Raw genomic sequence first — 27,780 nt, forward strand, 5'->3', positions numbered from 1 at the left:
CCGTGCGGAAAACTCTCTCACAAGCTTGACGAGGGCGGCCAGAGCAGTGGCACAGTGGTTAGCACACAGTGATATGAACTTGGTAGCCGACTTTGACGCCTGGTCATGGCTAACATCATTGGTGAGTGACATCTGATCTGGTCTAACCCCCCCCTCCCCACCTCTGCTGTTCAGCAACCCACACTGACCAGCGTGGAACATATCGGACTCAAGCTCCGTGGTTTGTATGTACGTACGTACGTAAGTTGACCTTCTTTCGCACCGTGCGAAGACAAATGTGCCAATCGGAGGTGCGGGGTGTCGTGGATGATAGTGATGATGAGACGGGAGGTTTGACGAAACGGCTGTCAACTAGTTATCCGTCGTGAAAACGTACAATTATTTTTTACTGGTAATAAAGGAATGGAAAATGCAAACTTGTAAAGGATGCATCAGTGACGTTTTCAATTTTTATTTTAAACTGTCCGCGAAGTGCACGGTTTTTGTCACACTACGTTTAAATCCGCGCATTAAATGTAAAAAATAACTATTTTAAACATGACAGCAATTACCATGTCGTGAAAAAAAAAGGCAACGATATGCAGCATATAACCAAAAGTTTGCAATCACGTGTTCAGTACTTAAGGCATAACATACGTATGTATGTTGAACATCTTTTGCAACGTATGTAGCCAACCGTGATAATCGGAGGTGCAACATGAGCATAAGAGTATAAAGCAATTTTTTTTAATAAAGATTAATTACAAGTATCTCTGTATTTTAACGAAGCCAATCGCTCATGCAATAAATGTGAAATGTATTTTAATTAAGTAGTCCCTGCTTTGACCCTGGCAGATAAAGGTCATGTTTAGAACAAGGATGGTGTCCGTAAAGATAACGGTTAAGTGGACACTTGCGAAGATTACAACGGGTAAGCAACGACTTCCGTGAAAAGATAACCGAGATAAAAAAAAAAATCAATGATGTTTTTTATTTATTTCCTCCAATAAAGTAATCTGCGAGTAATTTATAACATTTCACGAATAACTTTGCAGGACCTTTAAAGTTCGCCACTGCGAATCTGACTGCGTGCGGTATTAACCAGGGCGGCCGGTGGCTTCGCACCGCGAACCTCCCCAACAAACGGCAAAGGAAGGCGCCCGCTCCCGGCCACCAACCCACGCCCTCCCACCACCCCGCACCACTTAGCCAAGTGCGTCAAGCAGCAGCATCCTGCCAAGTGCACCGTTCTCGGGCAGGGCACGTGGGTCACTGCCGTTGCCTCAGTCGAAAACAAATAAACAAACAAAACACAATCGTTGTTGCAGTCTCCGCCTCAATGTGTGATGGAGAACGTGAGCAATCGGCGATCCAACGCCGAAGAGAGCCAAGTCAGTACTCGTCGCTCAGGAATTCCTCTTCTGCATTCTGGACACAAACAGGGGACGGCGGAGTCAGTTCGTACGTCGGTCGGTGAAGCGGCTCTTTGTGGGCTGCTTCGTGACATTATTTATTAAGGACCGACCACCGTCTCTCGTATTCACGTGCATTGCGCGACCTTGAAATATTTTTTTTACCTATTAAAAAAATCGTTCTTCGTTATTTAGGTTGACAACCCCTGGACTAGACGCAGTCTCTACGCAGCTGCAAAGGTAACCCTCCACTGTACGACGCAAATCTTCTACTCCCAGCTTCGCCGTGGTGTGCGCGTTCAAGAGGCGGGCAGAGAAAGCGCTTCAAGGATGTCCTCAAGGCCAACATGAACAAGTGCTCCATCGACACTAACTCATGGTAGACTCTAGCCCAGGATCACCTATTTCAGGGATCCAAACAAATTGAAACTCAACAGCAGAATCAGGAAGAGGAAAAGTGGGAATGGGGTAAACAGCAACGCTGTAGCCCGACTTACTGCTGCAGTTCCACACAACACTCGTTCTGGACACGTGTGCCCAAGCTGCGCCAGAATCTGTCAATCCCAGATTGGTCTCTTCAGCCATCTTCGGACCCATAGATAAACCAACTTTTCTATGGAAAACAATCATCCTCAATTGCGAGGGGTAGCCTATGATGATGTATGCACATATTCTTTGGGTCTTTCGGTAAAGCCACGTAGATAGACAAAAATTATAAAAATATAAACAATATCACGACGTTTCGATCGCAACACAAGCCATCGTCATCAGGTGAAAAAGGAGGGGGAAAACTGCTGAGGCAGGCTGTTTATGAAGGTTTAGAGATGGACGGGGCAGCTAATGTTAATGTGGGAGAGGTCTCCGTGCCCGGCAGTAGGTCTACACCAATCAAAAAGCAAGCCGCCATTAACTAACACAGCTAACGGTGGCTGTGTTTGTGAATGTAACTCAGAAACGAAGCTGTGGGGGTGGCCATTTTATTGCGGGAGATTGGCATGTCAATGTGAGCATGTCAACCTTTATAAAGCATCATCATAGGACCTCCTTTGCCAGTACCAAAATATGAGAATAGGTTTCCCCTTTTTCCAGCAACAAAACAGGTGTTAAGATGTTAAAACACCAAACTGAATGCATTGTCTTTGAAACTGATTGGTCCACACCAGAGACAGCTTTCTTTTGAGCCTAGTCTCAAAACGGTGTTAGACCAGAGGACGCCCCCATAGCTTTGTTTCTGAGTGACATTCACTAACACAGCCACCGTTATGTTAGTTAATGGTGGCTTGCCATCCTTTTCCACCTCCACGTGGCGATGGCTCTTTCCGAGCTCTCTCCGAGCTTACATTTACAAGCATCTCTTAACCTTTATAAACAGCTCTTTGATTGGGGTAGATCTACTGCCGGGTACGGTGACCTCTCCTTTATTAACATTAGCTGCCCCGCCCATCTCTAAACCTTCATAAACAGCCTGTGTCAGCAGCTTTCCCCCTCTTTTCCACCTGATGACGATGGCTTGTGTTGCGATCGAAACGTAGTGATATTGTTATTATTTGTATTATTTTTTCTATCTACGTGGCTTTACCGAAAGACCCAAAGAATATGAATTCCTGCAGTCACGAAAGCTTTAAGTCAAGATGTATGCACAATTGAAAATTGGAATGCAGAAAAGTTCAACATTCCTCGAGAAAAATGTGCATGTTGTATATTTGCCCAAAGAAGGTGACAACCCTTTTGGTCAACCTACTGCTGGATGAGCCGCTGCGAGGATGACTGGCGTTCACGTGATGGTTTATGCTCCTTAGTGAAGGCGGAGCATAGATGTGGTGGCATAGTACAGTACCGCTAACCCCCACAGCAGCCTATTATAAAATGACACACATAGTAGTCACCCACTCAAGCACTATCCAGGCTCAGCGCTGCTTAGCTTCTGAGATCTGACGAGCATTAGCGATGCATTTCAGGCGATTTTAAATTGATACGCGCCTCGGGTATTAAACAAGGGAAGACTAACAATTAATTTGGTTTCTTTAATTATGAATCGTGTCACCTCTGGCATCTCTTCATCTTCATCATCATCGTCTTCTGCAAGCACCGATGCCTCCGTTTCAGATTCTTCACCCTTGTCCGTCTGCATTATATTCTGAGACAATATCTCCTCGCCCTGCACCAGACAACGGGGAAACAGTTTTTACGCGAATCAATCGGCTTTCTGCAGACGCCACATCGCGAGAGACACCAACTCGCTCTATGACGAACGAAGCAATGAAAAGCAAAACGACATGCGGGCCAGCCATTGAATGACAACACGGCACGCAACTACACGTGGCCCTTGAGAAGTTATATTGACGGCAGAAACATCGCGATTTAGGATAAAAGAAAATCGGGCGATCTTGGTTCAATCCATGTGAGCATGAACACGCACATTAACTATTTAACTGGATTGATTGTACCAGGTAAGGCCCACTGAGATAAAAAGTTATTTTTCAGAAACGACCTGGCCACAAATGATAGCGCAACGAAGTGGCTCATCACGTGGAAATTTCTAGCAGCCAAATACTCTAAACGCACGTCGATTGTAAATGTGGGGGGAGAAACCGGAGGACCACAGGGAGAACATGCAAATTCAAAATATACAGTGCTGTATACCAGGCGAGGGAGAAAACATCTCGCCACTGCGGCGCCCCTTATGATTAACTTCATTAACTTGGGCCCATTCAAAACCACGCAGGGCTGGGCAGATCTGCGGTAGAAATTTCATCTGACAAAGGGAAAGGTCACAAGTTCGAATCCTGGTAAACTATCGACCCAGCCCATCCTCCCCTACAGGGTGTCGAAACATGTGTGAGGTCAATGGTGATTAGTCCTATGGCTGTACAGTGGTCATCCTACAAATGACCTGGCCCCCCACAAATACAAATGTGAAATTTACACCCCTGGATCAGGGCCACCATAGGAGACGGGCACTGGCTGATGTTTATTAAACTAAAAAAATATAACTATTTTTTACTTTGCCAGGCGAGACCCAATGAGCTATGTAGCTCTTTTCAGAAGTGACCTGGCCACAAATGATAGCTCAACGATCTGGCTTATCATAATGTGGAAATGTATAGCAGCCAAATACTATGAACACGTGATGTCTATTCTAAATGCGGAAGGAAAAACCAGATGACCTTGAGAAAAATACACGCGACCACAGGGATAGAGACACGCAAACTCCAAATCTACAACTAGCATCGTCAGGGTCAGGATCGAACCCACGACCTCCCTTATACCAGGTGAGGTAGTTAACATCTCACCACCATAGCGCCTTAAAGAGACACTTTGACAAACATCAACTACAACGGGATAAAGGCACAGCCCTGCAATTGCTTGCTCTCGCCACTGCTAGCGGCAGTGCCTCCACTAAAGCGAGCTCCTCTGGAGCGTACTTGGTCTCCTCTTTCACGGTGGCCAGACGTTTTAGAATAGGTGGGAGTACTCAAAATCTACCCCCCCCTCCACTCGTGACCTCCCATAGACTCACCGCCGTGCCTAACTGGTCGTACTTCTGGGAGGAAACAAGCGACGGGGCCGGAGGGGGGGCAGGCGGAGATTATATTGAACAGGCAAACTCTGGTAAGCAAGCCCAGTGGCGCTACCGATTTACACCGCGGTGGCAGCATCCAACCACACCCTGGTTGACAACAACCGGCGTTCACCACGAAGCAGCAGTGATGTCACCACGGTGGTTGTGCCGTGCTAGATGCACTTTAAGGCTATCGCGTGAAGGTGTCAAAGGTTCGCTGCTGGCAGGAGGTCACGGGACAGACCCGGGTGCCGTGGGTATACTGAGATGATTGGAAGATGCACTAAACGTGCTCTCCACTGTGCCAACACCACGTTGAACACGCGGTTGAACGCCCAGTTTGAACAAAACTGACAAACTAAGCAGGGAGCGCGGCCGGCATCGCAGGAAGAGGTCCTCACGTGCAGGTTGCGGTTTTTGAGGTTGCCGATCCAGAAAGCCTCGTGGCACTTGTTCACGGTGAGCATGGCCTTGACACGGTAGACAAACGACTCGAGCGTGCGCTTCAGCTGGGGCACGCAATTCATGAGGTTCACGTTGTGGTTCACCTGCACGGGAGGGAGCGGGGGAAAGCGGGGACAAGGATATATGAAGGAGTGGGTTAATTAATGAGGCAGGCAGGCGGGTGGGCGGGCGAGGGGAGGGGAGGGATAGCAAACACCAGGCAGGGGTGTGATCTGCATCCCTGTGTGGATCGGGGATCTCACTTGGCAGCTCAAAGAGAAGTTGCTGCCATTTGAGCACAGCTGTCCAAGACAGATGCTGGGAATTTCGTGGCGAGACAAAATAATAAATTCAGAAGTATGGGAGAATACGTGGCCGGTGAGTGTTGGAGATATGGGTGGGACGTGTGCAGGATGGGGCAGGCTCGATTGCCAAGAGAGGCAGACGGACAACTTTAATGGTCTCCATGAGTACGGAGACTGAGGGGAAGAGAGCTAAGAGCAGGGTGGTGGGAGACTGTCAGGGCACAGCGTGGAGGTCGCTGTGTTGTCTGCTGCGTGGCAGCTGTGGGATCTGGCAGAGGGGTGGAAAGCGTCGGCGAAGTGCTGCGTGGCATCAACGGATTTGGCCAAGAAGACACCTTGATCTCGGAAAAATAGATGGCTTACGAGAAACTGCTCTTTAAAACGCATCAAGTACGCAAGTGACTATATTAACCGTCCGCCGCCTCCTCCCCCCCGCGAGCTATTCTATATGCTACGGTGCTTTGCGGTCCCAAAAGCGATTCACAAAGAACTGATTGAGCGACGTCTTCTGGTCACGTGCATGTGTGCTAGGCTGCCAAGTTTGGGCGATATGGTAGTGAGATGTTAACTCCCTCGCCTGGTATGCAGGAGGTCGTGGGTTCGATCGCGACCCTGAAGCCTGCTGTATATTTGGAGTCTGCGTGTCTGTCCCACCGTGGTTGTGTGGATTTTTCTCCGGGTCCTCCTGTTTTTCCCTCCACATTTATAAACGTGAGTTTAGAGTATTTGGCTGCTATAAACTGCATTCACGTAATAAGGCACTTCGTTGAGCTATCATTTGTGATAGCCAGGTCGCTTCTGAAATAGAGCTATATAGCCCAGTGGGCCTTATCTGGTAAAATAAAAAAAAATGTTTGTGAGGTCGATTACAGGAGGGAGTGCACTAGGAATTTGTACAAAAAAAACAAAAAACCTCTAGAACATGCCGAGATGGTGGCCGGCGTGGGTTAGAAGGACACGACGGAGACATCAAACGATTCGCACCCACCCCCCACCTGCCCCGTCCCCCACGATTCAGGGTCGTGATTTGGTTCAAGAATGCCGTTTTTAACATTGAGTTGCATCGCAGTGCCAGCAGCTGCAGGGGTCACGCGCGAACCCAACGACCATGCAACGTGCAGAGATTGATTCCCAGGTGGGAATCCACGGGGTCCATTCTAAGTGATGAATCCGGGCACAGTGATGGTTCCTTAGCCGTTACCTTGGAGTGACCACACATGTGGTGTAGCTGCCGTGTGCTCAGTTGAAGGTTCTTGAGCAAACCGTTCACTTCGTCCTGAGCACGCACGCACATACGCACGCACATACGCACGCACATACGCACGCATACAAATTTGCACAGCCAAACACTTTACAGATGAAGCAGCCTGCACGTTTAACGGTCGTTTTGGAGTTCCATGCTCTGGCACAGACTGTGGAATTTGAATATATTCCGTCCTGAAGAAATTTTAAGTGTCGTTGTTACCTCATAATAATTTATTTATCAAGGAGCCACACTTTTTCAAGAGGGTCCTGCTCCAGCTACATTCGCCTTTTATTTGTGAGATGTTTTCAGCTCATGAATGATGAGTGTTTAACTTAACAAATGCGGGAGAAAAGTTGCTTCTCGTCATTTCTCCGTCGCAGCCCCCATCATCTGGAATGCCATCCCTCTTCACATCTTTAACGATCAATAATTTTATTCGTTCAAAAACCATCTAAAGGCACATCTCTTCAGCTCGACATTTAACCACCGAGTCTCACTGGACCGTGCGGCGTGATCTGACACTCAGCTCGGCTCCGCACCTGAGAATTGCTTCTTTGGTCAGCAACATTGCGCACGTTATACATTCTATTATTATTAAAACCGGAGCACCCTGGAGAAAACCCATGCTCACGAGGGGGCAACGCTCTATCCCCATACAGATAGAAACAAATGGCGAATAGTCCGCTTGCTGCAACACCTTCTCCTGGCGAGCAAGGGCATAGAAGCACCTCCTCAACGCCACATGCGTAAGCCACCAACGAAGCTTAGAACATCATGCGTAGCCCACGTCGGCATCGAATTAAAAGCATCATCGGCCCGAGGCTGATAAACTCGCAACACGGGAAAATATACAGCTCAGTGGGCCTTACCTGTTGAAATTAAAAATAGTTGATGTCTGTACGCGTGGCAAGAACGCATTTTTACAGTTCTGCGCACATGTTCTTCTATCCACTCACAACACACCCCCGTCAAAAACAGTCGATAATTCATTCGGCCGTAAACTTTTCTCGCACGGGTCCTTTTATCATTGTCACGAGCTTTGTGGACAAGGTTAAACGGCGTAAACATCTCGGGATATGAATGCAAAAATCCATCCGCTTTTGGTGGGGGGTGGGGGGGAACGCAGAAAGAAAAAAAAATGGGCGCAAGGCACAATGGGAATAAATTATTCACGCGGCACGTAATGCCCGAGTGCCTTTGCCGGTTTCCCACCGACCTTGTGCTTTTTGAAGGTGCAATCCAGCAGTGGCATTCCTTTTCTAAGGAAGGCCTCCACAAACAGGCGACCGTACTGCAAACGGGGGGGTGAAGAGAGACGGCGACAAGACGTGTGTGACGTCACGCGAGGGCCAGCAACAACAGGGGCGATGGTGACAATGGTGGTAACAATGACGGTGTCGCCGCAGGCGCTGGTGCTCATAACGGCGGCGAGTCGTCGTCGTCGTCATCGTCGTCGTCGAGATGCAATGGCCTCACTGAGCCTCAAGAACGTTCCTGTTCTTTTTTCTTCTCACTTTTCAGGAGGCTACCGTTTGAGAAATTTGGCTGATTAATAAAGTTTCTTGCGAGCAGAGCAGTGGCTGTACATGAGATTTGGTCCTAATGTATAATCAATCTACGGCGTCATGGGAGCATGAATGACGCACGTAGAAAACGAAAGCATTATTATTCTGTAGGAATTACTTCCAAATATCAGAGCTGTCTCATCTGCTTGCAATTGTTAGCCATCCCACCACGGTGATAGGTAACCATTAGCAATAAAACACCAGCGGTTAGCGCCTATTACCTCCTTGGTTAGAGGAGGAGATGCAATGCTGCATGTACCTGGACTCACCTTTAGGCAAACTCTGAGACTCTGTCTTCCATCAAAAGTCTAGGAAACAGAAGTGCACACAGAATGCATAAGTGCGCTCGGCTCACATTTGTGTGATTGAGATGGCGAAGTGAAACTGATTGTAGTTTGTCCGTGAGGGATTCCGGAGGGATTAAACAACACTGGTGTGCTTTACATAATTTATAAAAACAACTTCAGTCACTATTTAACATGAACCTGCTATATTGGGAAGCAAGCGGGCGGTGCCTATCGTTAAGCACGCTGCGCTGCAAACCCTGCGACCCGAGTTCGAATCCCGGCAAACATCGGTTGACGAGCAAGATCTGAACCCGTCCCGGGCCCCTCCTTGACTGACCAGCCCCCACACTGGACATCTGCGAAAAAGAGCTTCATGGCTCATTGGATTCTCAAGTAAAAAAAAAATCCGATTCTGATTCAGGGGAAATGCGGCCGTGGGTGCGGTGTGCAGCGACGAGTGGATTGGTGCGGACGAGTGGCTCGACCTTGATGAGGTTGACGAGCATGTGGAAGTTCCGGACGCCTGCACTCCACCGCATCAGCAGAGCCTCTTGCACCTGGCAAGATAAAACAACACAATAATGTAACAGCCATTATTTTATTATCATTATTTTATCAATACACCTGTTTAGCCAGGAAAGCCTCAGCCGAGTCTCAAGACTCTACATCCGGGAGGGTCCTGCCAAGTTTTCGCAGTTAGGGAGGGGGATGATGTTGCTGCAGTTATTGCTGCGGCGTGCGATCCCAGTCGAGTCATTTGTGGGTAATTGTTCAGGATTTGGATGTTTTGGCCAATACTGGTAACGCTGTGTGTGCGTTTTTCGCCATTGGAGCAAATGCATGCAGAACAGGGGGAGAGAGAACGTACAAACTCCACGCAGGTATTGAAACCAGGTTCTACATTCTGCGCACAAGCGTTACCACCTACGTTACCATCTACGTTACCAACCGTGCCACCCTGCTGCCCCAAGATTCGTTTTTTAATACGTGTACAGTATTTGTTCACAGAAACCTGCCAACAAAAATGGATAAGGATTAGCAGTTGTAGAGTAGTGAAATGCTTCAGGATCTCAAAGCGCCTACAATTGACATCGCATCTCATCTCAACCATCCCATTGCCCTGTGACGGTCTGGCTCAGGGGACCCCCCAGTGGAAGCTGTCTAAACCCAGCGACCCGAGTTTCACTCCCATCCCTGGCTAACAGCGGTGGTGAGCGACATCCTATATGATCCTGGATGCCTCGCTTCCCCCAAACCGTACGACCAACAGCACGGCACGGGGACGCCTTCATCCAGCAGAGGATTGACGAGCAGCCTGTAAATTATTAACTCAACGCTGGACAGTTGTTGGAAATCCAATGGCTGTGTGAAACCTGGCACAGTCATGAGCACTGCGCCAAGAACAGACGTCCCAAAGGCATGCGACCAGATACACTCGGTGCACACACGGAGAGGCCCCATTGCCGCTTAACCGGTAAAGGTGCAGCCCTGCAATAATTCGCTCACACCACTGCTATAGAAGAGGAAGGGCCTCCATCTCAAGTGGGCATTTTCCAGGGTACCAGGTAAGGCCCAATCTAACTACATAGCTCTGTGTCAGAAGTGACCTGGCTCAGCGAAGTGGCTTATCGCGTGGAAATCTATAGCAGCCAAATACTCTAAAAGCATGTTGATTCTAAATTTGGAGGGAAAAACCAGAGGACCCGGAGAAAAATCCACGTGACCACGGGGAGAACATGCAGACTCTAAATATAGAGCGGGCATCAGGGTCGGGATCGAACCCACGACCTCCTGCATACCAGGCGAGGCAGTTAACTTCTCGCCACAGTGATTCCCTCTTCCAACTCTTTTAGCCGACTCTCTCACACTGGCCAGAACATCTTGGAAGGGGTGGGAGTACCCACACTTTACCCCACTCGCACACGTCCTGCCAATCGACCTAACCGCAGTAAAACCGTTTACCCCGCTGGGTGGACAGAGGCGGCGGCAGGGAAAATTTAATAAACTCGCACAGTCGATTCAACTGCCGCGCCGGGAGATTGGTACCGGCGAGATTTAAATTGCAAGCACGGCGTGCGCCAACCATTACACCACGACACAGCATGGTGTTTTTCCATAACGTCATCCAACGGTGGAACTTGAATAATTGACAACACATCTGCGGTGTTGCATTTCCAATCGGAGGAGGCAGGAGGCAACAGATGTTTGCATTGCTAATTTACACTTGGGCGAAATACTTACAGGTCAAAGAAAAAATAAACAAACTCGTTTCACATTCAGCCGACTCTGAAGCGGTGTGCTGCGTCTAGGACATAATGGACCGTTGCATTATTGAACGTTGTTCGTAACTTTTGTGCTTAAGACTTTCCCTGGCATTCCCTAAGTAATGCACAGGATAGGACCAATCGTGCAGAACAATAATGCACTCACACACACACACAAGGAGCTCTATAAAACGCATGCATCCTTTGAAATAAACGCAACACATTAATCAACAACAAAGTGTGGCCTTAGAAGAATAAAAAATGCACAACAGGTGATATTCAAGGGCAACAGCCCTTCTTCGTAGCGGGTTAAGTAGCGTTGCTCGGTGCCCTCGTCACCTCGTCCGAGTCGGTGGATCGTCCCGCAGGAATCGCTTTGACGGCCTTCTCGAGCCGCTCCATCACGACCCGGTAGAAGATTCCAAACACGGCCCTGTGCGACGCGACACAGCGCACAGCAGTGACACTTCAGACAACGCCCTCTCCCACTGACAACATCCGACACCGCGCAAGCGCATGTGGCCCCTCACGGTACGAGTGGATATCTCCAATTTGTCCTTCGACCCTCGCACATCTCTGATTAGCAATGGGTTGGCTACGTACGGTGCAAAAGAAGTTCAGCGTACATACATGCAGACGTACGTACAAGACATCTGGCTAAGGGGGCAAAAGCAGGGCCCCCGAGAGGCAGGGGTTAAGTGACGCGTTAGTTGGCGTGCAACTTCGGTTCGGTGTGCAGTGCGAACGCAGCGTCCCCCATGTCGGCTACGCGTGGTCTCCACTCATTTGGTGCGTTACGACGACAGAGGCTTCAGCTTCTGCAGTGGAGGGGAAAAAATAAAATAAAACCTCCCGAGCCGTGCCAGGCTGGCTCGGCATGGCCCTGGTGTGTGGCTCAGTTTATCTTTACTTGTCCTCTTGTATTGTTTTACTTGTTCTTAACTAGCAAGCCCATCTCCCCGCAGCGGACGATTTAGCTACAATGCAAATGAAGAAGCTGAAACGTATATGAAACCCATTCACCTACTGACTGATTAAACACGTAAACGTGCGTTTACATCATTTGCTATAAATTTCCACATAATCAGCCACTTCGTTGAGCTATCATTTGTGGTGAGGTCGCTTGGGCATTACCTGGTAAAATAAAATGTCACTTTACCGAAAGAATCAAAGAGTATGGATTCCTGCAGTCACGAAAGCTTCAAATCAAGAATAAAAATAGTTTCGTTTTTGATTTTCATGTGATTTGCTTACCTTTCCTATAATTTGCAATCCTATCGTGTTTTCACATTGTTTGTTGTTGTAACATTCGGACCCGCCCCCTACTGGACACGTGTGAAAATGAGCTTTATAGCTCATCGGATTGCTCCAGTAGACATCACGATTGTGAAAACGCCGCGGGGAACCGTGCATCGTAACGGTCATGGCCAGGGGCCGTGGGTCGCCCCCCCGGACGTGCGGTGACCTGGTGAGCGTGGGGTAGGTGGCCGAGTGGCCGTCCTTGTCCACGTGGACGAGCTCCGTGACGCCCTTGATAGCGATGTCCTCTATCGCGTCCAGCACGTTCTCACAGCTGTCCAGATAGATGCTGCGCCGTCGTCAAAGGGGGGACAGCGGACGGTAGCAGCTTAACACGTAGTAAGTAGGTGGCTATCGCGACCAATATTATCCATAATCAAGGTTTGTTGGGTTAGATCGCGTAAATATCAATGTGTCGTTAACCCGCCACGCCCAATTAGGAAGGTTTTTCACGTAAACAAAACGTGTCAATTAGTTACTAGTTCATCACACCGGTGTGTTGGAGAGTAAAGCCGCAACATTTAGAATTTGAGTACGATGTTTCACTGGTAAAATACAACCAGCTTCATGAGGCGATAGCCAGGTTAGAAAAGCATTTTCCACGACGGTGGGAGCCGCCCGCCTACCACCCCTCCCTGGCCACACCGCACTCCCTTGCTCACCGTCACACAAATAAACCACAATACCTCGCTGATCTCGCGTCGAGGAGCAAAACGTCGGACATCATGCAGAACGACGCGCGGTACTACTGGGATGTAGATCGGTTCGGCTGTCCGCAGGAATTGAGGTCTCATTCACATCACGGATACAACGACCAGTCTCACCAGAGGAAGCCTTCCATCAAAGACACAATCACCATAGTCTCACCAGTGCAAGCCTTCAATCAGGGATACAATCACCACAGTCTCAACAGAGCAAGCTTTCAATCAGGGATACAATAACTACAGTCTCACCAGAGCAAGCCTTCCAAGGCCTTGGAGTAGTTACTTCCCTTCTCCCGCTCTCCCGTGGGCCCTACCCAGTGCTGCTTCAAAAACCCCAGTGCGACGGATACTGGGGAGGGGAAGGTGGGAGGGGCCAGGCACGGCACACACACATACAATAAAATCATCATCATGGCATCATCATCATCATCCTCGCCGATACGTATGTCATCGGAACGAAATTGGAAGAAAAACTTACGACGCATACGTACGTCATCGGAACGTGAAAGGGTTAAGTAATTTGCGAGCAATTTAAGTGCGAAAGTTGCGACGTCACGAAAGCAACACCACAAGCCGTTACCGATTTCTTTGCGTAGTTCCTTCTGCTCCGGGCTCATCTTGGCCATCGCCATGAGCAGCCGAGTGAGGGTGAGCGCCAACTCGCCCGAAGGGACCGTGGCAGAAAAGTTCCGCAGGTATGAAAACGCGTGGCTAAGGGGGAAAAGAAAACAAGACGACGAGACCACAGGAGGGCACAATTGCAGCGCCGTCACTTGACATCAAGGTCGGAGTGCTGCACCGCTCAAAACGAGAGCGGATCGGCGCTCGAATCTGATTGACGGCTCTGCTGCGACTTCCCACGTGATCGATACTCGATGTATTGATCCTGGATGGATGATAGGTTAAGGAGACCTTGCAAGTCAGATTTTAACCTGAGGACCTTCCAATTTGTCGGCACGCGAATGACGAGCGCGACATTGCGTCTGTCCCGTAGGTCGGCGCGCGGCCCCGCACGTGTGAAAGAGCACACGCGAGAGAGTGGCTGACCTTGCCGCTGTGTAATGAAATGCGCAATCACCGATAAGTTCAAAGTTAAGCAGAAACCGTCACTATTGGTAAAATAATGTCAACTCGCCTATTTGCTGCTGTGGTCGTTCCACTAGAAATGCTGCCACAATGAAAATGAAATGGTGGAAAAAACCGAGAGAAATAATCTCTTAATACACAAGTCATAATCTTACCTATAAACGTCATTATTTTTGTCTGTCTGTGTGTCTGTCTGTGTGTGGACGAAACTTGCGAAGGATTTGGCTCGCGAACCGTGGGGTTGACGTTTAAAAAAAGTACCCAGGTACCATGCTATAGGCCCCGTGGTGAGCCGGCGCTTGTCCATTTTCGCATCCGTCACCTTAAGTAGTTAAAAGTAGCCATTTGTAACGATTATTATTTATTTATTACATTACGCCGCTGAGCGCGCGCGCCAAAGCATGCATCTGCGCATGTGCGACACAGCTGACTGGGGGTTGCCCCTAGCAACGCACATGCCTTCGCTGGGGAGAGGGGGGAATTGCCATTCGGTTTAAAAATGCTAAAAAAAATACACGCAACGCTGAGGTTGATTCATCAGTGTCATGTCCTCCCCCCCCCCCAAAGTGTGCAATTACTACTAAAGAGTCGGTAGATGCTACTACTATAGTCCGTAGATAGCTACTGTAGAGCGGGCAGGGGGATGGTGGGGCAGGGGCGCCTGGGTAGCGGCCCAGCCTGCCATGGTGCCACCTCGGCCGGCTGGGCAATCTCGGCGAGACTGGGGGCTCTACACAGGACTAGGCCTCACCACTACACTCTGTGAAGTGAGTATAATTATAGAGTTGATGTATACTATTCTAGAGTCGGTATATACGACTATAGAGTGGGTAGATACTACTATAGAGTAGGTAGATACTACTATAGAGTTTGTAGGTTATGCTAATGTAGAGTGGGCGGTGGGAGGGGCCGGGATAGCAGCCCAGCCCCAGCCTGCCAAGGTGCCACCTCGGCCGGCTGGGCAATCTAGGCGAGGCTGGGGGCTCTACACGGGACTAGGCCTCACCACTACACTCTGTGAAGTGAGTATTATTATCGAGTCGATATATGCTATTCTAGAGTCGGTCTATACGACGATGCTACTACTATAGTCCGTAGATAATTACTGTAGAGCGGGGGGGGGGGATGGTGGGGTGGGAGGATGGGGTAGCGGCCCAGCCCCAGCCTGCCAAGGTGCCACCTCGTTAGTAGTTACTACTATAGTCAGCGGATACTACTATAGAGTCAGTAGTTACTACTATAGAGTCGGTAGATACGACTAAAGAGTCAGTAGCTACTACTGCAGTCAGTAGATACCTCTATGATCAGTAAATGCTGCTACAGTCAGTAGATACTAATATAGAGTCAGTAGATGCTACTATAGAGTTAGTAGTTACTACTATAGATACTATTGTAGGGTCGGTAGATACTACTATAGTCAGTAGATAATACTACAGTCAGTAGATACCACAAAAGTCAGGATATACTGCTGCAGAGTCACTAGATATGACCATAGAGTCAGAAGACACTGCTATCGTCCGCAGATACAGCTATAGAGTCTGCAGATACTATTATAGAGTCTGCACATACTACTCTTTGGTTCTTTCGGTAAAGTCACGTAGGTGAAAAAATAAAATAAAAAATAAATACGTGACTTTACCGAAAAAACCAAAGAGTATGGTTCCTTGCAGTCACAAAAACTTCAAATCTAGAATCTGCAGATACTATTATACAGTGAGAAAACACGACTATGGAGTTAGTAGTTACTACTATAGTCAGTAGATACTAGTAGAGTCGATAGACACTACTATAGAGTCAGTAGGTACTACTGTAGTCATTAGATACTACTGCAGAGTCAGTAGTTACTGCTATAGAATCGTTAGATTTTTCTATAGAGTCGGTAGATACAACTATAGCCAGTAGATAATAGTAGTCAGTAGATTCCACTACAGTTAGGATATACTGCTGCAGTCAGTAGTAATGACTATAGAGTCAGTAGATACTACTGTAGAGCCAGATACTACTGTAGAGTCTTGAATGTAGGGTGTGTAGGTATATATGCCTACGTGGGGGTATGAGTATTTGGGGGGGGCGGTCAACAATTTTCTGAAACCTTTTAGCTCAACTATTTACCCCCCACTTTCTATAACTTTTTGGACTTCTGCAAGCCTCTAATCATTTTGTTGACAAATGGACAAACGGCACGCCGTGTTTTCACAATAGCTTAGTATTTGTGTATGCATATGTTATGTTTTTAAGAGAAGTTCTGGAAAAAACGCCAGGTACTTCCCGCTAGTAAATAATATATATAGTTTTTATCTCGTGAAAAGTGAATCTCTCATGCAAATTAAATGCACAAACTTCACTCATCCTTCGCTCTCAAAAGATGAAACTTTCTCAATAAAGTGAAATATTTTAGTAAATATCTAAATTAATGCAAGAGTATTCGTCAAATTATAAATATGTACATGACAGACTGCACACTTGAAACAAATCCTCACACGTAAACATTCCCATGGCAATTTGATTCAAACTGTGTGCAGTGCGCAAGCTGTGTGAGGAGTGGCGGGGCAGCGGTTAGCACACTCCACGAAGATTCTGGTGACATGGATTCAATATCCCTTTGTGAATTACACATCAACGGAAAGTGTAATTTAAAGCGTTCCTGGTCTACCCCTCGGTCAACTCAGCCTTAATCGAACACGCATTCCTGCCTGTAAGGATCAGTATAAAGGAGACAGGGGTGGCAGGACATGGTGCTGGCAACAATACCCCTTCTGAACATGTAGGCTTTCGCGACCAATATCATCCACAAGAAGTTTTTTTTGGGTTAGATCACGTAAATATATAAATGTGTCGTTAAAACCCACCACCACCTGACACAGCCAACTATTAAGGGTTGTCACATAAACAGAACATGCCAATTCGTCACCAGTACAGCACACCGGTGTTGGAGAGCCAAGCCACAAGATTTACGACGAAGATATCCAAATATTTGCTGCTGATAAGGGCCGATCAACTGTTGTGATGCCTCGTGAGGACTATGATAATAAAATCAAAGATTTACTCCATGAAGGTACCTACCTTAAAATTAAACAAGACCCAACCAGCACCTTGGAACGTAAAACAATGGCAATCATTGCCAAGTCACCAATTCCCAAGGAAGAGCAATACCTGATCAAACCAAGGGCATCAAAACCACCAAGACTTTATGTGTACCAAAAATTCACAAACCTGATGTCATATTAAGACCCATAGTTAGTACAATATGCTCTGCCACGTACAAATTAGCACAATACGTAACGAAACAAATACAGCCCTACATCGGTAGGACCTCTTCGTTTATCAAAAACTCTGAACATTTCATAAATATAATCAAATATATTAATCTTAACCCTAATGATATTCTCGTAAGTTTTGATGTGACTTCTCTGTTCATGAGGGTTTCGGTCAACGAGTCAATTAAACTACTCGACACTCTGGTAACGAACAAAGGTTTAGCCAAAGATATCCCAAGACGAGCTGAACACTGTCTAAAGAACACCTACTTCTTGTGGAAAGGTGACTTCTATAAACAAAATGAAGGAGCAGCAATGGGCTCTCCTTTGTCTCCTGTGATAGTGAATTTGTACATGGAAGGTTTTGAAACAAAAGCAATAGCTTCAAGCACACTAAAACCATCTGCTTGGTTTAGATATGTGGATGACACATTGGTGGTCTGGCCACACGGCAAAGATACACTGAACGCATTTCTAAATCATCTCAACTCGCAAAACCCATCCATCCAGTTCACCATGGAAGTGGAAGCTGACATTTCTGGATATTCTGCTCGGACGGGGTCGAATTGGTAAAATAACACACAGTGTTTACCGAAAGAAAACGCCTATCTGAATGCAGAGTCACACCATCACCCCGCACAGAAATCTGCTCTTATCAAAACGCTCATTCATCGAGCTAAGAAAGTATCAGATGGTGACAGTCTGAGAAGTGAAATTCAACATGTTAAAGAAGCACTGCAAATGAACGGTTACAATGATGTACAAATCAACAGGGAATTGAATTCCAAAACCAAATCAAATAACACGAGCATTCAAACTGCCAAAGTAATTAAAACGATCAAAATACCGTACATTGCGGGAGTAACTGATAAACTTGCCAGATATTTGGAAAATCAAAACATCCGAGTTAGATTTGGCACGGTACATAAAATACAGAAATTAATATCTGGTATAAAACATGTATTACCGAAGCCATCAACAGAAGATGTGTACAAGATTAACTGCACGTGTGGTAAATGTTATGTTGGGCAAACAGGACGAATGATCAGCACGAGACTAAAAGAACATTAGAAAATTATTAAATTCTCCCAAATACAACTGTCAGCAGTAGAAGAACATGCATGCCAACAAGGACATTCAATTGATTTTGATAATGTTGAAGTTTTGTGCAAAACTAGCTACAACTGGCCAAGACTAATTAGAGAATCTATCAAAATTGAAAGAAATAAAAATAACTTTAACTGTTCGGATAGCTACCGCCTAAGTGCTGCGTGGAAGCGAATAATCAAACAATACATTATTTAAATATGCATGCCTACAAAGGGCAGCATACTTCAATCGGGATTCCTGTTGGTACGGCTATTTTAATAAACACAATAGACAGGAAGGACAAGTTCAAAGGGCTCGCATAATGCACATGCATAATATACGTTGCCTCAGTAATCCCCCCCTCACCACGTGCCGCAAGAGCGCAGAAGGGTGGTCACCACATCTATGCCTCTATATAAGGAACGAAACAGGAGGACTTCTCCACAAATCTGGCTGTCGCCTGATGAAGCTAGTTGTAATTACTGGCAAAACGTCGTACTCGGATTGTAAATGTTGTGGCTTGGCTCTCCAACACACCGGTGTGCTGTACTAGTGACGAATTGGCCACGTTCTGTTTACGTGGCAACCCTTACTAGTTGGCTGTGTCGGGTGGTGGCGGGTTTTAACGACACATTTATTTATTGACGCGATCTAACCCAAAAACCTCTATTACGAATACCCCTTCTTATTCTAAGCCGTAATATAGGCGCTCACAAATATCACTTCCCCCCTCACATTCTGTCTACAACAAGTCACCCGAGCACGTCTTTTGAAGGCAACCATCGCTGCCAATGGTCACCGTCAACAGTTTCCGGTGACAATCGTTCTGTTGTCAAAACTTCTGTTGCCCTCATCTTAAAAAATCTGGGGTGACAACACTGGCAGCCAAACACCGCCCACCGTACGTATGAATACGAATTTGGCCTTAAGGCTGCACGGGGGAATCTATGCATTTGGTCTTCGTGAGCAAGTGAGAGCCGAACACTCACCCAAGCAACTCGTCCATAGACATCGCTCCCTCTCCGGGCTTGAGCCTCAAGGCCAGGGTACCCAGAGCATCCTTAAGAAGAGGCTTATTCTCCGAATGCACAAACCCGCTCCTGCGCACAGGGGCACGCACAAGACACAGGGCCCAGAGTGGCAGGATTGACACATGTTGCGGACAGCGGCGAATGTGAACGGCTAAGGCCGAGACAGCTCACGACTGTGTACCAGGCGCCCACGGTGGCGAGATGTTAACTCCCACGCCTGGTGTACAGGAAGTCGTGGGTTCGATCCCGACCCAGATGCCTGCTCTGTATTTTGGAGTTTGCATGTCTCTCTCCCCATGGTCACGTGGATTTTTCTCCGGGTCGTCCGATTTTTCTCCCCACATATAGAATCACCGTGTGTTTAGATTATAAACGACTTTATTGAGCTATGATTTGTGGCCAAGTCGCTTCTGAAAAAGTGCTACATAGCTCAGTGGGCCTTACCTAGCCAAATAAAAAATATTTTAGTTTCAAATAGTTTAGTTTACAAGCACTGGTTGGACAGAGACGGAACGTTTAGAGATTGAGCGGCAGGGTGGCACAGTGGTAACGTGCTGTCAGGCTTCACGTCCGACGTTTCGTTCCACATGCCTGGACAAAGCGAACTGCTCCGTTAAAGAAGAAGCTTCTAGCGGCGCGTGGAGTGAAACGTCGATGGACATCCACGCTGTACAACGGACGGTACAACCCGACAGTACTTGGGAGGCGGTCGTGCAGCAAAGGCATCGAAACCTACGCAGTGATAAACGTCCAGCGCGGTACACGCGGGCGGTACACGCGGGCGATACACGCGGCTACGTTACCAAGAGAAGAGGGTGTTGAGGGTTTGTAGAAGGAGTTGGTAGCAGGAGGCCATGATTTGGGTCTCCTGGACGTTCACGTGCGGACCATCCGCCAAGCCATCGTTCTCGGCTTGCGACATCTGTCACACAAGCCGGCAGAAACAGCAGTGTTAACCAGGGTGGCCTGTACGTACGTACATTGAACACCTTTCGCAACGTACATGGCCAACCGTGCTAATCGGAGGTGCGGGGGGGGGGAAGGACAACTAAACACTCAAAAGCAGTTCTAAAGAAACAAGTTTTAACATCTATGTTTAAAAGTTCCAGTGGCATCCTAATATTAAAACTATTAACTATTTTTTAAATTTTATCAGGTAAGGGTCACGGAGCTATATAGCTTTTTTTCAGAAGCGACCTGCCCGCAAATAATAGCTCAACGATGTGGCTTATCACATGGAAATTTATAGCAGCCGAATACTCTAAATGCACAACGCTTCTAAATGATGGAAAAACTGGAGGAGCCGAAGAAAACCCCATGCGACCACGGAGAGAGAGACATGCAAACTCCAAATATACAGGCGTCACAGGGTCGGTATCGAACCCACGACCTGCTGTATACCAGGCGAGGTAGTTAACATCTCGCCACTGTGGCTCCCCCCTGCCAGATTCGCTCTGCAACAAGTGACGAGCGCGCTACCGCTGAGCAGCGTCACCGCCGTTCACTGGTGCGGTAGTTCGCACACCGCACCATGAACGCGGCGAACAGAGTTCCATCCACGGCCCTGACCGATCATTCGCGGGCGAGTGACATCTGAATTGGTGATAGGTACCCCAACCTTTCACGAGTGTAGCAAAGTAAAACAACCTTCATATCCCACGTGGTACGGAAAGGCCTTCGCACAGCAGTGGATTGACAAGGGGTGAGAAAACAACTGATTGTATCAGTGCGCAGAGTAAAGGTTATTTTGAAAATAAAAACTCGTGAGAAATAAACGTCAGAACTTTTGAATTTAAGGTGTTATTTTTGTAATTGGAAAATGCCACTCGGCGTGTTGCATGTGTTCCCTTTCAAAGTAGCATTTTGTCACCTTTAAATGCGAATACATTTTTTAATTACGATGAAAGTTAACAGCTTTGCTTCCAAAACATTAGCATTGTTTGAACGTAATTATTTCTTAAATGGATTTTAAATTGCCGAACGATGCCAAAGCTAAACTATTACTCTCACGAGATTATATAAAAAAAAACCTGCCTACTACCATCATTATCGTTTACAAAAACAAAACTTGCACTTTCGCCCATCTGCAGCGTTGCAGTTAAAGGTTGTGCATAACTTCTCTAAATAGTGTCCTAAATACACAGAATTGTTTATAGATTTTTTTAAGAAGTGCAGTATATAGTTTTATCGCACTGAAATCAAAGAAAAACACACGCAGGTATTTGCAATATCAAATATTAAAGTTGTTTCAAAGCACAAGTAATATTAGCTAGGCGAGATGTATATGTATATATTTCCACCGTACGTATCCAACTGTGCTAATCGGAGATGCAGAGGAAGGACAACAAACTAAACACAAAAAGCAGTTCTAAAGAAACGAGTTTCAATCTAGATTTGAAAGAGCATAGCTCCAGTGGCTTCCTAATATCGGAACGAAGAGCGTTCCAGACGGCCAGAGAAGCGCATGCAAATGCGCACGATGCAGTGACCGCCTTTAGGTAATCGTGGCTGATACGATTCGGAAAAAGACGACACTGGCCAGGGCATGTGTGCAGGACAGAGGGTCCTGTTACTGAGACCAGCATTGGAGTGGTCTCCATGGATCTGGTGATCGAACCCACGACTTCCTGGTCTACAAGTTGTGGGTTCGAACCCGACCCTGACGCATGTATATTTGGAGTTTGCGTGTCTCTCTCACTGTGGTCGTGTGGATTTTTCTCCGGGTCCTCCATCTGAAAGCACGCGATGCAGTGGCCGTCTTTGTTCGATGACTAGCCAAAAACTGCTGCGAGGATGACCGGAATTCGCGTGATGGTTTACATTCCTTGACGAGCGCAGTGACGAGCATGTTAACCCTTTCCCATTCCAATGACGCACGTGTATGTCATCAGTTTTTCTTACAATTCCGTTCCGATAACGTAAGTGTATGTCTTCAGGTCGGAAGACGTACCGAGGCTCCCACAAGGCCATGCGGGAGGATGTGTGGCAGTTTGGTGCCAGCTTTCGCTAAAGTTTACTGTGGTGAGTACCAATGTCTTTAAAAACAACGGCGTTACGGCTTTGAAAATAAAATTAATGCTAACCGCTTGTACGTTCCGAGATTCTGCAGTGAACAAGACCCCCTGCAGACGTCTTGGAACGGGAAAGGGTTAAGTGTAAGAGGTGCTGCTGTGGAACGTCAATCCAGCAGTGGCAGGGTTCTAGAAAGTTTCTCAAATTCTCCTCCCCACCTCTGTCCACCCAGCAGTACGAGCGCGCACGCCACAGTTCGTTGATTTGATTGGCAGGTCACTGTGTCGTGGGGTAAAGAGTGGGTACTGACACCTATTCCAAGATGTCCGGCCAGCGTGGATGAATAGGCCAATTCCCTCATTAGCGGCTCTCGAGAGCTCCGTCGAATGGAAGCCCTTGACGCCAGCGGTGGCGTGAGCATTGAAGGGCTGCACTTTTACCGCGACCGATCACGATCATAACCATTTAAATCTCTGATAGCTTCCCAGATCCTTCTCTAAATCAATCTTATTTTACGTATTTAACTGCTCACAAATTAACGATTGTGCTTTCATTTCTTATTTACAAAGAAATTACACAACATTGTAATCACATTTAACTTTTAAAAAATAGTTTACAATATTAATTATTTCGCACAGCCAGTACATTGAAATACATCCGAACACTTAGGAATATTATTTCATTGGGTTTTGTAATTCATTGCCAAGGATTTTTTTTCTTTTTTACGCGTAAAAAAAAACATTAAACTGATTTTCAGGGAAACTCTCTCTGCTTCTCCTCTTGGGCAACATTTTAAGCAATCGATTGTAATTCTCAGAGTAAGCCTGGCAAACACTCACATCCCACAATCTCATACAAATTAAGTCGGTAATGCCAGGGAGATTATGCCTATCCACGGAGCCAACGGGGGGGGGGGGCATGCGCTGGTGAAGGACGGCACACTTGTTCCGTGATGTTCCCCTGAACACGCGCACACGGTGATTCGAGACGAGCCGCCAACAGGGTCGCTCGTCAGCATGTCAGAGGGCTTTCGCCGAGCGTCGCGGGCTAAACGGGACACCCCGTTCCACGGTGTTGCCTCCCTTCGCAGCAACAACAATCTAAGAGGTTGTCTCTTCCGCAGATTCGGGTATCTTTGCCTCCGTGAGAAATGTAATTTGCCCATCAGTCACAGGACTCACAGTGAGTCACATGACCTACCAAAGTCAATTTTGCAATGCAATTGTTAGGGTTCACTTTGACCGGAACGGAACCAGGGATGTTCAGAGGACTTTGGCGTGTAAGGGTGGTGATGTTGCTCAGCGGTAGGTAGCCCACTCAGAATCAGAACCTTTATTTATACTGGAGTAATCTGATAAACTATTAAGCCCTTTTTCGCAGATGTTCAGTAGGGGCGGATCAGAACATTACAACAATAAACAATACAAAAACACGGTCGGAGTGCAAAGCGTAGGAAAGGTAAAGAAATCACTTTAAAAATATACAAATAAAACTAAACTATTTTTTATCTTACCAGGTAAAGCCCATTGAGCTATTAGCTTCTTTTTCAGAAGTGACCTGGCAACCACAAATGATGGCTCAACAAAGTGGCTTATCACATGGAACTTTATAGCAGCAAAATCATGTGAATAATCTCAATGAGTGTTTCCCACCGCTCGTTGCAGAGGTTCACGGTTCGAATCCAGCGGGCACCCTGGTTAGCACTGCGGTGTGTGATCACCATAATAACACTACGCGCTGGCTGCTTCACTCACAGTGGACGTTAAAGATCCCATGGTGTCATTCGCAAGTGTTTGCCATTGTGTTCCGGCACGTTGGCCTAAATTTGGCAACATTCAAAAATTTCCTGCAAATCCCACAATTGGGAGTGCAAACAGCAATCAGAGTAATGCCCTGGGTCTCACTCTTCAAAATCCTTTTCGGTTGAGTTTTCAGCTGGTCCAACAAAGTCATCTTAAAACGTATTACCCGTTTTGTTTGATCACCTGTTTTGCAAAGTACCCGCGTGGTGGAAGGGCATTGCCCAATGAGGCTTCAGTTCGCTCGCGACGTGCGGTTTTATTTTCATCCACGATTGTCAGGTTTCTTTTTTCCCTTCCCTTCCCATCCGTGATGCAATGCATAATGCTCCCCAACGTCAAAGGCTCCGCACGTAGCCTCGATAGACAATGCTGCTCAGTCGCAAGAGACACGAAAGAATTCCACTCCAACCAGACAAGTACGGAAAAGAATGGGCTCGAGCCGGGAAGATTGCTTTACAATTACGAGCCGCTTGGGGAGCCAAATAATTAACGTGAAAGCATCGATGGATGTTCAACAAACACTGTGGTGCAGTGCGGACATTGGCAGGAGGTGTTCACACGACATCTACGCTGCTCCAGCAGGGCCAAGCTGCCTCGTTAAAAGGCTTCTTATGCGAGCCGTAAATATCCGTTCGTTAACGCGAGTGACTTCATTTCCACAAACCCTCAATTAATTATGCATGAACGGTGTTGTCTCGGTCGTTTTCCCAATTTAATTCAATCGTGCTCTCGGCGATATGCCACGAGGCAAAGTCCTCCAGGCAGCCCACAGAAAGAGATATTGCAGAACTACCTCAGAGCCTTTAAAGTGACCTATTATCCAATGTACGGGGCACTGCAGGTTCCCATACACCCTGCTGAAGAGATAACAAAAACAAAATCAACACATTCATCAATAACAACACTGCCTCAAGGGGCAACATATATAATGGGCACCTGCTGCAGGCAATGGTTAGCACCGCAGCGGTGCCACAGTGGCAAGATGTTAACCACCTCGCCTGGTATGCAGGAGGTCATGGGTTCCATCCCGCCCCTGACACCTGTTCTATGTTTAGAGTTTGTTCTCTCTCCCCGTAAACGCGTGGATGTGTTTAGAGTATTTGGCTGCGATACATTTCTACGTGACAAGCCACTTCATTGGGCTATCATTTGTGGTCTCGGAGCTTCTGAAAAAGAGATAAATAGCTCAGTGGTTGTTACCTGGCAAAATAAAAAATAGTTTAGTTTAATTTAGTTTCCAATGCTTCTATATATGTCCGTCACCTGACAACGAAACCAACGTTGTTAATTCTCCGAGCTTTGATTTAGTCAAATTAAGATTAAGACGTTAACGTTCGGTGCAGTGGCTTATTTTTTTTGCGCAGTCATTAGTGAATAGGCTGCTAAACGTCAACTCATTACGTGTGATTAACCAATTTAATCCCGCGTGGTTGGCACACAGATTCAAACCCCGAGATCAGCGCGGCGCCGGCTTAGTGGTCCAATCCCTGAGCCCACGCGGGCATAGGTCCCAGTTTATGGATTTTAATCATTTCCGATCGATCACCGCGTGCGCGCGGAATATCGAGAGCGTCTGAACGAGACGGCCTTTTAATTGGGCGCTTGTGAAATTTTAAGGCAGGGGGTGGCGTTCTGTTTAAAATTCTCAGCGCAACGGTGTGTTTGTAGCCAAATTGGACATGGGACAATGTTACTAATCACACTGACAGCGCGGCGCGAGTGATTGCCGTTCGCTGCACTCAAGAGCCGCTCGCCAGCTCTTAATTGAGTAACCAACTCCGCCAAAGCGCCCCAGCATTTCCCGACAGTGTGAAATGTGCCTTCTGAGTAATTGTTTCTTTTGCTTCTATTAATATATTTTTTTCGAAATCTTAATTATTCATAGAAATGTAATTACCTGCTTAATCAGTGATCAATGATGGATCGCAATACACGGCGCTTCATGCACCGCTGATTGGATTTCTGCATCGGGAACATTTCTGGCCAACTGCTTTTGGGTGCACCAACTGGACCTTGCTTTTTTTCTCGGAATATTTAATTTCAACTTTACATTTTTCCCAGGTCGCCGAGTTAGTTGTGCGCTAACCACTGCGCAACCGCTCCCAACGCAGCATCTCACTCACTAAACAACCGCTGGCGCCATTCGCCACTAAGCGGCGGTGACGTCACCATAGAGCTTGAGCTAGGCCATGTGCACTCGAGGTCACGTGAAGTGTCGAAGGATCGCTGACAGGAGGTCACGGAACAGATCCAAGTGCCACGGGTTGACCAATTGAGATAACTCACTCACACGCACGCACGCACGCACACACACTTCCTACACTTTGGAGGTGCAGAACATTATTGACCGCGTGAGCTTCGTCGTGACGCGACGAGCTGGCCAACTCTCCACACTCTGTCAGCGGCGTGGGTCTCACGGCTCAAGATGTGATCAAGGTGAAAAGGCCGGCCCTTAATTCCCTGGAACAAGCCATGTAAGTACATCCACCACGTTTGCCATGTGCTGGAAGGCGGGGCCGCTCACGATCAATCGATCGGTGCGGCGCCTGCTCGCGCGCATCTTGTACCGCTAAGGACGAATTACAAGCTGCTTTCCTGCGCAGTCAGTAGCAAGTGCTCACTGCTATAAACGTTACGCATTTAAAGATTTGCGTACACATGCCGTCACGAGCTTGCAGTGTGTCGGCTGACATCCTGCAAACGGCAGCAAAACAAGACCGCTATTCTCCATCTCTCCAAGGGATTTTCCAGGTGAAACATTTCTATTCTACACATATTGCCCTCTGACCTGGAAGTAATTGTGAGTGCCTTCCAGGTGGTCGCAGAGAGAAGCCAGGAGGTGCACGGCGTGGCTGACAATCTGTCGCGGCGAGTGCTGCATCAGGTTCGCGAAACCCACGTCCTGGTCCACCTTCCCCTGCACAGCAACGGCGGGCGAATAATCAAGCTCAGTGTTTCTTCATTCTTCATTCGGAGGTGAGGCGATAAAACATCATCAGTGTGAGGGCCGCCACACATTTTAAACCATTGGGGTTTGACAGCACGATGGGGGGGGGGGGGGGGTATTTTCACACTTGTCCATTGTCGGGGGGGCAACACTAAAAGACCACCAGGGGGCTGCCAGTGGCCAGTGGGCCTTGCAAATGAAGAACTCTGATCGTGTGGCTAGTTTATTTTTTTGTTTTGTTAAACCAACCCGGCAACCCAAGAAGCCAGGACACAGAGCGTCACTTGCGACAGGGAGGTGACACCAGCGTCACCGAAAACAGCACGAGCAGTAAAAAACAAACGACAGTACGGCGATGAAGTGGATGTATGTTGTGTATGTTTGTTGTGTATGTATGTTGTGTATGCATGTTGTGGATGTACGTGGGGAGCGGTAGTGTAGCCGCGCAGCAATATAAACCCGGCAACCCGAGTTAATTCCTGCTCATGA

The 27,780-nt window shown here is 47.3% G+C and overlaps 1 protein-coding gene across 1 annotated transcript in view; it reads right to left on the reverse strand.

The window, feature by feature from the left end:
- Positions 1-350: 350 nt before the first annotated feature.
- FANCD2 (FA complementation group D2) overlaps positions 351-27,780 on the reverse strand; it is a 60,115-nt gene continuing 32,685 nt past the window's right edge. The window contains exons 30-43 of the mRNA XM_078876383.1: positions 27,133-27,261; positions 20,334-20,452; positions 19,489-19,599; positions 13,648-13,778; positions 13,317-13,416; positions 12,530-12,652; positions 11,404-11,497; positions 9,286-9,357; positions 8,783-8,821; positions 8,165-8,239; positions 6,904-6,978; positions 5,355-5,501; positions 3,436-3,549; positions 351-1,407 (exon numbers count right to left, since the gene is read on the reverse strand). Of these exons, the coding sequence (XP_078732509.1) occupies positions 1,372-1,407; positions 3,436-3,549; positions 5,355-5,501; positions 6,904-6,978; positions 8,165-8,239; positions 8,783-8,821; positions 9,286-9,357; positions 11,404-11,497; positions 12,530-12,652; positions 13,317-13,416; positions 13,648-13,778; positions 19,489-19,599; positions 20,334-20,452; positions 27,133-27,261 (1,365 nt within the window). The 3' untranslated portion in view covers positions 351-1,371. The remainder of the gene's footprint in view (positions 1,408-3,435; positions 3,550-5,354; positions 5,502-6,903; positions 6,979-8,164; positions 8,240-8,782; positions 8,822-9,285; positions 9,358-11,403; positions 11,498-12,529; positions 12,653-13,316; positions 13,417-13,647; positions 13,779-19,488; positions 19,600-20,333; positions 20,453-27,132; positions 27,262-27,780) is intronic.

Source organism: Lampetra fluviatilis, chromosome 44 (genome assembly GCF_964198595.1).
Source record: "Lampetra fluviatilis chromosome 44, kcLamFluv1.1, whole genome shotgun sequence".
In the NCBI taxonomy this organism is placed as follows: Eukaryota; Metazoa; Chordata; class Hyperoartia; order Petromyzontiformes; family Petromyzontidae; genus Lampetra; species Lampetra fluviatilis.